Source organism: Misgurnus anguillicaudatus, chromosome 13, assembly GCF_027580225.2.
Source record: "Misgurnus anguillicaudatus chromosome 13, ASM2758022v2, whole genome shotgun sequence".
In the NCBI taxonomy this organism is placed as follows: Eukaryota; Metazoa; Chordata; class Actinopteri; order Cypriniformes; family Cobitidae; genus Misgurnus; species Misgurnus anguillicaudatus.
The window spans coordinates 4833754-4849484 of record NC_073349.2 but is presented as its reverse complement, the minus strand read 5'-3'; the positions used below and the strand labels follow the sequence as shown (position 1 = coordinate 4849484).

General features: G+C 36.9%; 1 protein-coding gene across 3 annotated transcripts; it reads left to right on the top strand.

Annotated features, from left to right (window-relative positions):
* Positions 1–403: 403 nt before the first annotated feature.
* On the top strand, positions 404–11350 carry LOC141369265 (uncharacterized). 3 transcript variants are annotated; one of them, XM_073874879.1, is made up of 8 exons: positions 404–534; positions 1555–1637; positions 3245–3370; positions 3746–3911; positions 7805–8679; positions 10181–10248; positions 10428–10471; positions 11212–11350. In XM_073874879.1, the coding sequence occupies exons 2-5, from the start codon at positions 1560–1562 to the stop codon at positions 8278–8280; spliced, it is 846 nt and encodes a 281-aa protein (XP_073730980.1). In that variant the 5' UTR covers positions 404–534; positions 1555–1559; the 3' UTR covers positions 8281–8679; positions 10181–10248; positions 10428–10471; positions 11212–11350. The 3 variants fall into 3 exon arrangements, with proteins under 3 accessions (XP_073730980.1, XP_073730979.1, XP_073730981.1); XM_073874878.1 differs by having other exon boundaries at positions 406–534; positions 3236–3370; XM_073874880.1 differs by lacking the exon at positions 1555–1637 and having other exon boundaries at positions 432–534; positions 3236–3370.
* Positions 11351–15731: the final 4381 nt, after the last annotated feature.

The window sequence follows — 15731 nt, the reverse complement described above, 5'->3', positions numbered from 1 at the left end:
AAGCTTTATTATATTAAACATGTTATTTATGTATGTGTGTGTGTTTATATTCCTCTGTTTATTAAACCAGAGCGGTGGTGATGTGGAGAGGCAGCCCAGACCACCACCATACGCGAAGATGAGCCTCGAGGCGTGACAGTTATTTTTTCAAACTGAGGAGTTCGGACTCCGGACCGGCATTTCTGCTTGTTTGTACCCTGATGTAAGTAAACTTTCTACATTTTTGAAACGATATTACTGAAATATTTAGTATAATTAGTTAATATTTATTTTTGTTAGAGTAGGTATTGTGCTAACAACCCGTTCTCATCAATATGCGTATAAATAACACGACTTTACACTTTCAAATTGCGTGTAATGTATACGCCAAATCCCATTTTTGCGTGCATATGATACGCCAATCCTTTCTATTCACTTTGATAGAGCGCAAATGCGTCTAAATACCACGCATCATCTTTAACGGAATTGACGTCACCAGCAGAGCTCAGTTCACTAATAGAGGATTTCACCTGATGCGCGTCCATCTTTAAACAGGTGGGTAACAATAATGCTATTTTTGTTACTAGATCACTTTGTTAACGTTAGCATTTTATTTATTTAATCGCTCCTGCATCACGCGAATGTTGTCGTTTTTTTTAAACGGCAGCGTATGCTTTTAAAGGAGTTGTTACTGGAACAGTGGGTTGCTCGATTAGCACAGCTGGTTGCTAATGCTGTATATAAACCTCTTGCAATTGGTAAAAAAAAAATAATAAAACAAAAACAGCCTTTAATCATACTGTGACTTGGGTCTTTAGGTTTTAGACATGGCTGTTGACAGCACCGACTGATATAGTTTTTTAGCTATCGTTTTTCGGTAAAGTGGTTGGACCCCCAAGGGTTTATAATGTAGTCTAAGCACGGCACGTGGACTCCTAACCCAGATTAATTAAAAATTTTGTGCACGACATTGTGTTTTACTAAAATATATCGCGTCTGCAGAAAAAACTAATGTTAAATGCTATTTACGGGCCGCTGTGGTGTCCCAGTAATCGGTGTATCGATGGGTGCTGACACCAGGTCGGTATTTGGGATCATACGGCCAACTACATTCACTATATAAGCCGATCTGAGATCTGTCGCTAACACAGGCACGTTGGTATAATGCAGGCAGGCAGTACTAGTTGCTTGCAGATGCACGATGCAGTACAGTTGTTTCTAATGTCAGCAGAGTGAGTGAGTGAGTGAGTGAATATATTAACGTTAGTTAAGCACAATTTATTCTAAAGTCTAAAGAAGATAAACTAACCAGTGTTAAGGGATCAAGCCTGACATTACTCTGCTGTGTTCCCATTTTTTAGTACTTTCAAAATAGTTATTGGTACTGTCACAACAACATCATCTGTCCTTAAGAATACATATTTCTATTATATATGTGATAGAAGTAAAGGACTAGTAAGCCAATGTTTCTAATGTATTGCATAGTAATTATTCAATGAGTGCAGAAATTACAATTTTAATGTAGTACTGTAATAATTTATCTTATTTACCCAAACTACCAACCTTTTTTTGTAGTAAAAATGCCAGGTGGATCAACAATTCGGCAGTGCCCCCATTGCCTGCAAAAAATAAATTGTGCCAACCGAAAATGCACCAAGGTAAGTAATGTACAATAGGCTGTACTGTCTAATTGTTAAAGCGCCTATTATAGATGGCTTCAGTGTTAATAACATAAACAACCCGCATTTTTGCCCCAAACATAACTTCTGGTAGACTTCTGCAAAGAATCAATAACAACAGTGTCCCTAAAGAGTAGATTTTTTTAAAACAACAATATAAATAACCAGTAAATGACCTTAATTTAAATAATAGCTAAAGCGTATCAACCATTACACTAAGCTCATTTCACTGTGTCTCCCCTCATCTTTAGGAAACCTAAACATTTTTATTTTCCACAAGGTATTCATTCCAGAGGTCAGTTTGGTTGCTAGACAGACTGATAAACAAACATAGATCAGAAGTTATCTTTTGGCCAGCTACATAACCACGGCAACATGCTTGCACCTAATGAAACAATCATAGTTCTGCGTAGGACCTACGGCTTAAGCTATGCATCAGTTTTTATTCATACTTCTGCATTGTTGCTAGTAGGTAGGGATTGGCGATAAATTGCATACAATATTATGCGCATCTCATCAGTAAAGCTGGTTCCATTATTAGTAGTAAATTGCCATCACCTGTTATTCAGATGGAGCAGCATTTACTACACAAAGCCATAGTTCACTGACAAGCTGAGCCGTATGGCATACATATCGCAGGGGATACATCCGCAATAATTAATGCGAAATTGCCCCGATTGTCAATTAACTTCGGCTTTATGTAGTAAATGCTGCTCCATCTAAATAGCAGGTGATGGCGATTTACTACTAACCAAGGAACAGGCTTTACTGACAAAATGCGCATGCAATTTATCGCCCATCCCTACTAGTAGGCAATGTCCATGGTAGGGCTGCACGATAATGCGATTGTCATACGCATCTTGAAAGTAAAGCAGATTCCTTAATTAGTAGTAAATCACCATCATCTGAATTCAGATTAACCGGCATTTACTACACAAAGCCGTTGTTCACTAACAAGCTGCGCTATATCGCATTCATTATCACAAGCGATTATATGTCCACGATGATGAGTGTGAAATTGCCCCCATCGCATGCAATTTATCATGCATTCCTTGTCCATGCGTATATTAAAGTTTCAAGGCAAAATCAAGTATATAATTAATAAGTGTAGTTGTGAAAACTTTAAGATTGTGGTTGGACCATTATAAGAAAAGCAGTGTTAATGTAGTGAACAAAGAAACTCAAAGTTAAGATAATGTCATTAGCTTATTCATGTTTTTTAAAATATATAAGAAAATGGCATCATCTTAACTATCGCATGCAATAATGACAACTTAACAAATAATGTTTGTGGCCAGATAATGGATATTCATATTTTCTATTGAAATATGGATAACTAACTAACTTGGTTTCTAGCACCAGGACTTTAATATTATTAAAACATGCCGGTGCGTTGACTCAGCTGCATATTTAGTCTGTCTGTTCAATAATTGCATTCACTTGGTATCCAAGTCATTATTTAGGCCCTTGTTTATAAGTGCTAGAAAATCATCAGTGCTTGATCAACTGGACCATAGTTTAGAACCTTTTTTGCTTATCACCCCCCCTTGCTCTCTCTGTTTCTCTTCCTAACTCAGTGTGGGAAGCTGCTAGAAATTAAGTCCAGGCAGACGGCCCGTATGAAGTCGTTCCGGGCCAGAGCCAAGGAATGGGCACAACAAGTGAAGAAGTCTCGCAATCAGGCCAAAATATTTGATAACAGTGCCCTGCTGGTAATATGCATTTGTCTTTCTCTTTTGGTCCGAAATTACAGGTTCCTGTCAACATTACAGAAATAAAGAATTTAATTTAAATTGTGCAGGGAAACAACAACTATTGTAATGTCTTTTAGTTGTTTGTCATGATGTCCTCAAACCAACTGCATTTGTAATATTTTAGATAATAATGAGCTAGTCTAAATTTACTATCAAAGCAACATACAGAATTTAACCCTGTCTGTACACATGGCCTCTTTATCCAAAGGAAATTTGCACTGAGGTTTTTCTTTTGGTTCTTGTATGTTGTATAATAATAATATTGTGTTTCTTGCCATGTAAGCCTGCTTTGGAAATCTGTCTGTGTTTGCTTATATGCTTTTCTTTGTTAAGGTGGAGAAACTAAAGGCCCTTGGGTACTTTCCCCTCCTGCTGTGGGGAAAGTACAGACCGCAAAACAAAAAGTGGAATGCCCAGCTCCAGTGCCCCTTTGAGCTGCCACTGGTAGCCCATGCGGTCCTGGAGAAGATCCTTTGCCTTTTTGAAGGTTTGTTAGAAGGTAAGTCACATCCCACATTAGTACATTCATGACACTATGGGGGGGGGGGGTTACATTAGCAGTTTTGGTGCGTACCTGGGTCCATGTTACGTCAGAGTTCCCGTCTGAAAAGGGTGGTCTGGGGTACGGTTTGTGTTGACTGCGGTACGTTATCCTGCTGATATAAACACAATCCATCTAAATTACGGAAGTGGACTATTATTAATGACGCATGCAATCCACCCCAGAGTCTATTGCTGTCTAGGTGCGAGAATGACGTGCTGTAAACATAATTTCTGTTAATTTTCTGCTTGCTTCTGTAATCGCACACTTGCTTCTGTAATGGACAGCACACTTTCTTTTGTACAATTGGCAGCAGACAGATGCAAGTGTGTTTCTGTATTTGTTCTTTTATAAAAACCAAAGGTCCAAATAAAGAACAATGAGGATATACGTACAACTTCATTTTGGTAATTTCTCTTACATAGTAGGCTTGTCGCGATAGTCGGTCTAACGGTGATTACCAGTGCTTCAGCCTCTCAGTCCTTTACTGTCGTTTTAATATTTTCTTGTAATTAAATCATTTAGTTTCGTTAGAGAGAGCAAACACTTACAACTGAATGTGTCTGCTGTCTGAGGAGGCTTTGTGCCCAGCTGCACTGCTTCCTGAGCTTCGGCCGGCTCCTTGTTTCCTGTCTGCCATTATTGGGCAAACTGATTAATCCAGGTGTGTCTGATTATTGTTGTTGTGACTACTGAGGTCAGGCACACCTGGATTAATCAGTTTGTCCAATAATGGCAGACAGGAAACAAGGAGCTGGCTGAAGTTTAGGAAGTAGTGCAGCTGGGCATAAAGCCTATTCAGCGGAGCTGAACGAGGGTCACATCATGAGCAGCAGGTTTCATTTATTTAATTTATTCCTGTCAGAGTGTGCGAGGCGAGCTGACTAACCAGACAATGGCAGAAGCCGCGTGCTTACTTGTTTTTGTTATAATATACATATATGATGTTTAATATAAGCGAGTCCGTTGTGTTTTTCAGTAAGAAAAATCTTAAACCCATCATTCAAGCAGGGCTTTATGGAGTAGTAGCCAGTTGCTCTGCTTGGCACTGGCGGGTTCTGTGAGAATTGCCTGCGCACATTGACTCAACTTAAACCAGCTGTTGCACTCGCATGGCACGCAAATTCATACGTGATTTAACGCAGCGTACGCAAGCGCTGCATTTAAACAGTTGCGTAATTCAAAAGTGAAAGTAAAATGCGCACGTCTGCATGCGCATTTATAAGCCCCCTCCCACCCAGTGATACCGGTATCACCGGGTTTGTCACGTGCTGATTAACCGGTGGGAAAATTCTGTCACCGCAGCAACCCTATTGCATAGTCTAGCAACATCAGTTAACGGCTGCAGCTTGATGATGCAAGTGTCCCCAAAGCTATCGGACCTAATATGAAACCACCCTAAGATTGATCTTGCATTGTGTACCTATCCAGATAGATCAGGGGTCCGTTCTTCGTACGTCGCTTAATACAGCCGGGATCAAATGAGACATCTGAGATGTTTAGATCTCACTAATTATGATCTCAATTATTTGGTTCTTTGAACACCACTGCTGTTGATGATTAGTATGGCAGGATTGAAATATCTGAGATCACTGCGCGTTCATGCACTGCAAGAAAAGGCAAAACATATCGATAGTAGAAACATTTTTTAACCCCTGCAGTCTGAGAGCTATTGATGACAGGTTGTGAACTTTTTATGACACTGAATTTAAAAACCCAGTTAAAGCTACTTTTGTACATAAATCAGCATAAATAATGTAAAATTTTCTGTAAAAATATAATCTTGATATCTTTACTGTGCTTGTCAAAGATTGAAATTAATGATTGTAATTAAAATTTGATGCTCCTAAAGTACTTTAAGTCTCTTTTAAAAACAGTTAAAATGCTATTTTGTCTGTTTGTAACAGCAACTTAAAAAGCTAAATAAAAACAGGTGGTGGTCCTCCATCTTCATGTGATGTGCGGGCAGGAGTGATGTCTCTAAACTGATTGATTGTGCAGATCATCTCTGGAGCAGTTGCTCTTTCTTAAACCCACAGCCAATGCAACAATTTAATTTCTGATAAATAAAATTCGAATTGTAGTTTATTATAAGATTGTGTTTTCCTCTCTTTTGTGCAGTTGTAGATAATACACCAACACTTTTAGCAGCTCTCAAGAATGTGGTAAATAAAGTATGATGTGCAGTAAGTGAATGTAAATGTTATTCTACATCAAAAGATTAAAAAGTGCAAGTTTCTGAGCAATGCACAGGACAGTAAAGATCTTTAGAGAAACTATATGCAAGTGGTTAAATAAGTTTACTTCAATTGTATTATTCTTAACTGGTTTCTGACTATAGCAATATTAGCAGTATTCCACGTTAACTGAAAGTCCTGCATCTGCTGAGTCTGCACAGAAAAGTGTAATAAAGAAGATAAAGATAAATGAAAATATGTGCAAAAAACGTATTTGGTTATTTTGGTCATTTTTGTCAGGAAAGGGACAGGGTAACATATTTGTAGACAACGATTTAAAGATAGAACAGATAGAAATTCCTAAACGAAAACCCTTTCATGCATGACATTGTAAGCTACTTGACAATCTAAAGAAAAAACTAAAATAGGAGATTAGTTTATTCAAACGAAAATTATTTCACACTGAGTAATAGTCTTTATTGTACATAACATCTATTAGTGCTGGGTATGATTGATTGCTGTTTTTATTAATGAAAATTCAAACAAATTTAAAATGAATGTGATCAGCATTTGTCTTCTCATTCGTTTAAGAATAATAATCAAAACACCTGTTACACAAAAACAAGTTGCACAAGTTCAGATAAAGAATATTTGTTATATTATATATTTTTTAAATAACATCTCTAAAAGATTTAATTAATCTATCCTTTTTTTATTACGTGTTGAATTTAAAAAGCTCTTTATATTAATCATGCATCTTACGCAGATTGCGCTCGTATAATGGAGAATACGCGACTGCGTCAGACTTTCCGTATCACATCCGCTTAAAAAGGTACAAACTAATCTTGTTTACATGAAATAAGCCTGCTCCCGAGCTTACGGACCTGTTGCTATGACAGCAAGTCTAGGATGAGCTTCGAAGAACCAAATAATCCAAGATCATGCCAAATCGTCAACAATCAAATCCAGCTAACTGAGTTAGCGACATACGAAGAAGGGGCCCCTGATTTAAAGGTGCCGTTTTTCCTGTGTTTTCGAAGCTATGATATTACGGGAAGTAGATGACTGTAGTCCAAACCGCCCATTCTCTGTAATCCTTGAAAAGTGAATTCTGTTAAAGAAAATAAATCGCTTGGCAGTGAATTTTGACCTTAATAATTTTGCAGGTGTTATTTATGATCTAACAGCAACATTACACACTAACTAAAGTTTGAAAAATGGGATCAGGAAAAACGGCATCTTTAAAGGAACAGTATGTAGGATTGTGGCCAAAACTGGTACTGCAATCACAAAACTTGTGGCTAAAACTGGTACTACAATCTCACAACTGGTGGCCAATACACAAAATGACAACATAAACATCAGTTGAGGGCTGCAACTCCACTTTTTAAATGACCATATCCTGGCCGGACCACTGTTGTCAGTGATATAAGTATTTGAAATGAAAATGATTTCTTAATATCTAGTGACATATCAGGGCCATTTTATGATTAATTGATATAAATTTCTTACATACTGTTCCTTTAAATGTCAGTACAGATATTTTCTAGATAGCTGTTGGTGTGTAATTCTGTTTTCTTTATATGTTTTGTTGTAAACTTTTTATATTCTTTTTACATTTTAAACCATTTACTGCATATTAAATGTCCTGTTTTGTTTAATATTTTATCGAAGCATGTGATCCTCAAAGTGAGGAGGTGCTGCAGCAAGAGAGGCCGGGAGAAAATGATACAGAAAGAGATGTGATAAATAACGAAGACCAGAGTGGACAGGAGGAGCAACATGAAGTAGAAATTGAAGACCAGAGAGGACAGGAGGAGCAACATGAAGTAGAAATTGAAGACCAGAGAGGACAGGAGGAGCAACATGAAACAGATATCGAAGACCAGAGAGGACAGGAGGAGCAACATGAAATAGGAGAGACTGAGATGACAGACATGCAGGAGATGGAGATAGCACAGGCTCATGAAGACAGAGTAGAGAGTAAGAGAGAGGAAAGAGGAGAGATGGAGGGACAGAAAGAGTATGATGAGCTGAGACAGATGGGGACAGAAGTGATGGAGGCAGACAATGAGAGAGAAAAGACAGAGGAAGTGGGTAAGAAAAAGAGTAAGGCGAAGAAGAAAGAAGTGGCAGCAGCAAACAGGTAAGTGCCATCACAGAATAGAAGATGCAGAGCAATCTCCACAATGTAGAATTTTAGATACAGAATTGTAAGGAGAATGTCTATGTACAAAAAGGAGTAGCACGGCACACTACACAAAAGTCAGACTGTATTTCACAAGTTGCTTTTTAACTTTTTCATACAACATGGAGTTATTTGTATGGCTGCAGTTTGGCATCCAGTGTGTCATAATCCAAGGTGGCCATGCCCAACAGTAGGTGATCAGAGAAAGCGTCAACAGATTGTCCTGCATTGCATTGTACTTGCAAGTATTCACCTGGCTTGCAATTTACACAAGTTTTTGTTTCTCTATACAGGAAGTCAGCAGCTGTCCAAATTTTAAGTAAAAAAAAAGAAAATAGAAGACGGCGAAACAAGGATGATGGTAGGTGATACTACATTTCTAATTAACTCTTTTTGGAGTCAGGTGGTGTATCTTTTGATCTTTGTGGGACATTGTTGATACTTTGCTGTACTCTGTGCTATTTGGTGCTCCGGCATTTTGGAATACTGTGATTCCTGTAACATCCTCTGTAGCACATGGAGATCTGTTGTTGTATGTTTATTACAATAAACAAAGCTAGAATTTCATGGCTCCAACACACTTAACAAAAGCCGGGACAGAGACATGTTTTCAACTTCTCAACACTCTGATTGCCATTCTCTTGATTGTCGTCTTTGTGATGTGTCATACAGATGTGGACAAGCAGCAGGACACTGTGTCTATTAAGCCACGCTGTTGTAGCCCATGCAGGGGGCCTGGCATTGTCCTGCTGAACTAAGCATAAATTTCCTAGTTATTGACTTCTCCACGATGTCTTTCGAAAATCCAATTCATGCCTATGCCTCAACACACATGCAACTCACCCATGCCATCACAGATGCTGGCTTTTAACACGCTTTGCTAAAACAATCTGGATGGTCTTTCATCTTTAGCATAGAGAACTTGAAATGTGTATTTCCTGACTTAAATGTAGACTTAAATGACCACAGCACAAGGTTCAACTCTCTTTCTGTCCATCTGAGATGACCTCAGTCCCAAAGAACTTGGTTGTGTTTCTGAATACAATAAATGAATGACATCCTCTTTTGAGTAATATATAGATTCAGGCTGCGTTTCTGGAAGCAGCAGTGTACTGTGTTATGTGATAATGGTTTTTCAAGGTACACCCAAGCCCATGTGTGTCAGAGAAGCATGATGGTTTCTTGGGCAGTGCCAGCCGAGGGCTCGAAGGTCATGCACATTGAACAGTGGTGTCCAACGTTGCGCTTATGCACTGAGAGGTCTCCAAATTCCCTAAATCTTTTCACAATACACAATATTATGTACTGTTGATTTTGAAAGACCTTAAAACTTTCTTTTTGAACTGAATAACAATTTTCCGACAAATTTTGGGGCAAAGGGGAGAACCATGACCCATCCTTGTGTTCAAAGACTGATGCTACTTTTATGTCCAGTCGTTACCTCATCATCTGTTACCAATTAGCCTGCTTATTGTTGAGTCTTCTAAACAGGTGTTACTTCAATATTCTCTGCACATTTAATCTTATTTTAACCCTGTCCCTGTGTGTTGCTGGCATGAAATTCGTTTGTTTGTATTTACAATATACAGGTCAATGCTGGTCAGCAAAACTATTGAAAATCTTTTCTTTTTGTGTAGAAAGATCATTTGTTCACATAAGATCACAGAACAGATTTCTTCTTATTGAATTTTTATCTGGAAATTAATTTGTAGATTACTCTTCACTGTTATTACATTATCTAGCCAGAATTGTGACAATCAGGATGTCTTTGATGATCAATCTTTCTGTGTTATTTTTTGTATTACTGTTACATTAAGCTGTAATGGTTTGTATTTACACAATTTGTTAATTTTTCTTTACAGCTTGCCAGTATCACAGCACATTGGACATTTTCCCAGTCCAGTATGTATCCCGGACACGTGAAAAAAAGGTACGTACCTTTACGCAGAACATTATGTACATCTGTAAGTGCATCAATTGAATTTGATGATTATATGGTGACAGATTTTTAGAGGCTGGGATAATAACAAAATATTTCATTCTGATTAAACCGAATAATTAATTTCTAAATAAAAGTATAACTTTTTGTCTTTTTACCATCTTCCCAAGGGCTGTAAAGAAGTACTTGTCCATTGGCTCCCGTGTCCGTCGTGGTAATGGCAGCTTTCTTGTTTAACTGACTTATGAGTTGTCTTTAATGGGACAATTAAACCTAATTAAAAAGCCTGTCTGATTTGCTATTAACTCTTTATACATGTATGCATTTGACTGATGCTTTTATCCAATGAATCTTACACAAGCTTTACATTTTATCATTATATGTGTTCCCTGGTGCTACCCATGACCTTTTGTGCTACTAACACAATTCTATATTATACAGTAGCACAAATTATTTAAGTTTATGTAATAAGCACCTGAACATTGCAGTTGTTTTTGGGAAGTCAGGCAGGCTGTTAAATTGTGAGGGAATGTGAGGTAAGGGCTTACAGTCAATTTGTAATTTCATATTCAGTAAAAATGGAACATTCTGCTTATCACACAATACAATTAGATACACAATATTAGGTTCATGATTTAATATTACCATGATGCAACATAATAAATATATCTTCAATGACAATTAAATTGTCAGTTTATTTCTGAGATGCAAATCTTTAACATAAACAACAGTTTAAAATGTCATTACAAATTGACAGTAATATAATTTGGTTATAAATGTACATGTAACATATAAATGTTCTCTTTAGCTTTCTGCTTTCCCCACCACATTCTGTCAGGAAATTGTGTAGAAGCCTAACAGGATTTGTAAACCATGTCAAATGCTATCGTTATATTTTACACATTTCAGAAATTAAGTGCATAATAATGTGTTTTATTTTGCCATTTCTTTCAGCCAAAAGGTCTGGCCCCCATCTTGGGAACCACAGGAGAATATAAAAATGACACTTTCATAAAAGGTCTGCAATGAAGCTGTAATGTTCTGTTCTGTTCTGTATTTCTAAATAAAGAATTTCTTTGTTGTTTTAAATAAAGTATTCGTTTATAAATTTCATTTCATTATATGTTGGCAAGGACCTCATACTTTTCAATGCCGTGGGTCAAAGTATGATTATGCTTATACATTATCTTATTGAAAAAGCAGGAAAGATTATTTTTGAGAGAATGTTTTTGACATTTTGGGGCTGTGATAAAGCTGGAGGATGCATACACCCCCTTGTACATTGCACCACAGATTCTTTTTGTTTAGTTTTTTTGGACAATAACCACTGTTTTTACAATAGCTGCTGTCTAAATAACCTTTAAGAACCTTGTAGTACTCCGTATATAGCCAGTGTTTTGAATAACCTTACAGTTAACAGTAACCATATTTATCTCGGCACATTGTCTTTTGGGGCAAGTTTTCCATGTGTCAATGAAGGTTATTGCTACAATACACTTCATAAAAAATTGAAAGGAACATGCAGGTGTATTTGCAATTTAAAGGTAGGCTACTTTATTGGCATGATTGTGTGTTACAAAAAAAAATAAATACAATAAAACAAACATTAAGGTTATGGGTACTACTGTAAATACAATATGAAGAGTTTGGTTCCAAAACGAGATAAAGATATTATGATGTTGTCATGATTTAATTGTGCAACGTTTTAGCTGTTTTTTGTTATGAAGGCTTAAATCAAAACAAACCAACTGTAGTTTGATATTAACTAGAATGCACATTTAAAAAATAGATTTTGAAAAAAGTTATCTCGTTTTGGAACCAAACGCTTCATATCATATGATAATATTTTCAATACTAAACAGACTTAAATTTTCACTGCGCAAATGAGAATTAATAAATAAATACGCAATAAATGACAAACAATTATTTGACAGTCATAATCTCCCATGCAAATGTGTGCCACATACAGAAGTTCTAACATAGGCGTTACTCCAGATGTAACATTCCACTAGGCTGCTTTCTAGCGAGAAATGTGAATTGTATTTTCGCAATGTTTGATCAGTGGATGTATATTGTATTTAGTTCTATCTCTAGTAACTTTTTGTCCTTTAAGTCTAGAAATAACAATTTTGTTTTCAGTATTTGGTAGCAGAAAGTTGCGGAAGTACGGTGTGTAGTGGGCGGGGTTTGCTCAATCTTCTGGCTGAAATCGGAAATAATAATAAAATTATATTTACTTTTTGTTAACACAGATCGTCGATATGCAGTCTAATTGCTAGTAAAGCTGTAGGCTAATAGATATATGATATATTTAATTAGTAGATATATTTAGTATATTTTACACCCACCTTGCAAACCAGAAGAACTACAAATCTAGTGTTGATTTGTATCAAGCTGCATGCTGTGTCAGTAGGGAATTGTAGTTTTTAAAACTAGTGCTTTTTTAGTATTTGGGGTTGTAAAAAATGAGTTGAGAGTATATTCAGTAATTTAGGGGGAATGTGTAAACACACATATGCAATATTATAACATACATTTTATAAAATGTTAATATATTTTAATATATAAGTAACACATACACTGACATACATGCACAATTTGCATTCAAAACTAAGAGGCCCTTACTAAGAAAAAAACACAAAGGGCAAATTGTTAATTAACATATTCTTCCTTCCAACCCCTGTCACTGTGAGAAACTACACACATCATTTCCAGAAAAGTTGGGATTTTTGTGCGTCAGTGCCCACGGCATGGTGAGCTACGTGTGTGTGAAGGTACCATAGGCGCAGAGGCATATTGGGTTTAAAAAACATGATGCCATAAAGGTGACGTCACTTCACGGGACATCCATGCTTAGTTTAGCAAGACAATGCTAGGCCTTATTTTGCATGGGCTACAACAGCGTGGCTTCATAGACACAGAGTCCATGTGCTTGACTGGCCTGCTGCCAGTCCAGATCTGTCTCCTATTGAGTGTGCATATCAAATCATGAAGAGGAGAATCAGACAATAGCAACCACATACTGTTGAGCAGCTGAGCTTTGTACCAGCAAGAATAAATAAAAATTCCAATTGCAATGCTTGCACCATTAATATCTTCACTTCCCAAAAGATTAGAGCAAATTATTAAAAGAAAATGGGGTTTGTTTATCAAATCCAGCATTTTTATGTAATTCCAACCAGATGGTAATTCATACAGAACAGGGGTGGGCATTCCTGCTCCTGGAGGGCCACTGTACTGCAAAGTTTAGCCCCAAGCCTATTCAAATACACCTGTATGTTATTTCCAAGCCTTTGATTAGATTCTTCAGGTGTGTTTGATTAGGTTGGAGCTAAACTTTGCAGGACAATGGCCCTCCAGCACCAGCAATACCCAACCCTGCTGTAGAATATAGTTTAGTGGCCAGATAAGTAATGGATTGTTTCATGCTCCCTCTTGTCCAGGCTTCTAATCACACAGACAGGCCTGTCATTACAAGAAAAGCTTATATTAAAGGGATACTTCACCGATTTAGCATTCAGCTTTGTATCTGTAGAAACCCAGCAGTATTACTGAATGACCATGTTTCCCTCCCTCGTTTCCCCCTGAGGGGAGAGGTATCTGCATTTTGGTTCTGCAGAAAAGTCCTCCGATGATGTAATATGACGATTTTTGCATCATCGGAGGACTTTTTTGCAGAGCCAGGGTGCGGATGTCTCTCCTCTCAGGGGGAGGTGATGGAGAGAGACATGGTCATTCAGTAATACTGGCGGGTTTCTACAGATACAAAGCTGAATGCTAAATCGGTGAAGTATCCCTTTAAGCAACAGGAAACTGTCTGAACAGTAGGACTGTGATAAAGAAGTTATGTGTAGCATCTAGGTCAGGGTTCCTTAAATCTTACCCTGGAGGGCCGGAGCACTACAGAGTTTGATCTAGGTGTTCAGATACCAACATCAAATCATACTGTGACCCACAGTATTAAATAGTGAGGTCTCTGCCAACACTAGCCCTACCAAGCTAATGATGAAACAAATTTATAAATAAATATGCTGTGTTTAATTTACAACATGTATTCAATTCAGTACAATACAACTTTGTTTCCCACATGGCACAGTTTAAAAGGGACCACACTGATGATGCCAACAAACAACAATAAACAATAAGAATCTGATTGGATCTGTAGTCATCTCTTGTATTTGTATCTTTGATTAACCATGTGGATGGATGATAGTGGCCTTCCGAGCCAACCAGCAGGCCACTTCTGACCCATGTCGAAGGCTGATAACCACAGCAATTTAATCAAGTAATCAAGCGGGTGTTGTGAAGTGCTTATCCCCTCCAAACCACCTTAATGGTCATACAAAGCTAGGATTATATGAAGTTGTAGCTTCAATATTCCTCCATTTAAAAAGTTTCCTACATGCATTACTGAAGATAAGAGTTATATGACCTTGTTTCCGCATCTGATTTGTAGCCTATTCCTACCATGGGATTAAGTTGTTATATTTAGAGGGATATTTCTATTAAATTTACTTTTTAATTTGCATTGCATTGCCTTAAATCACTGAGCTTCTTAAAATAATGGCTGTTTTCAAACAGAAGACTGCATCCTTCTGAGGTTGCATACATCATCAAGACTGTCTTATTTCATATTATTAACAATTAGCATATAAAATGGTTAATCATAAATTACTGCAATAAGCATATGGCTTGTGAAAGTAATGCTTATTTAGAAACGGCCATTATTCAAACTTTGGTTGTTGCTTAAATGTAAATTTTGTAACTGATTGCTAATATTGCAATGTTGTTTGTATTCAGTGCACTTTAAAGTAATCTGACCCAACCCTACTAACCAATCCTTGGTATATAAATGTGGCTTACAATATGGTTTATATTTAAACAAGCCTCTACAATGGTTTTACAGTCACAATTTCAGTTTGTTACATCTTATTGCATACTTAATATGAGACATGATGTGGCCTTTAATGTTCCAAAATTTTCATGGTATAGGTTGAATCTAAAAGGTTACATTTTCTCTTCTCCTTAGGGTTGTTGTGTGAGAAGCAAAAGTCAACTATAGTCTGACAAATCTATTTTATTAGGAAATCTATATTTGTATTGTCACCAAGCAATTATATACAAATATTATCAGTTATAATATATAAACATGTGTAGCCCAATTACAATTCCAGTAACTTAAATAAAACAAGAAATGGTATGCAGAAGACAAAGAATATAGTTTGAATATATTGATGTCAGAGGAAAAGTACAACTCTACATATTACATGTTTCAGAAGTTTGGGAAATTTCATCATTTTCATGGGCCTACATGTGAGAGAAAGTGTACAACGTGGACTACCAATTAAAATAACCAAAAGTGGAGATAAAATAAAAAACAGAAACAATAATAACATCTGGTTATGGCTACTGATAATTACAGCAGTATAAGAAGCATGTGACAACAAACCAAGTAAACAAGTGCATATTTCTGG

Excerpts from the sequence above, each read along its gene's own strand:
- LOC141369265 (XM_073874878.1), top strand. The coding sequence starts at position 1,560 with ATGCCAGGTGGATCAACAATTCGGCAGTGCCCCCATTGCCTGCAAAAA. Across the intron at positions 1,638-3,235 it reads CCAACCGAAAATGCACCAAG|TGTGGGAAGCTGCTAGAAAT; the intron begins GTAAGTAATGTA and ends TTCCTAACTCAG. Across the intron at positions 3,912-7,804 it reads TTTTGAAGGTTTGTTAGAAG|CATGTGATCCTCAAAGTGAG; the intron begins GTAAGTCACATC and ends ATTTTATCGAAG.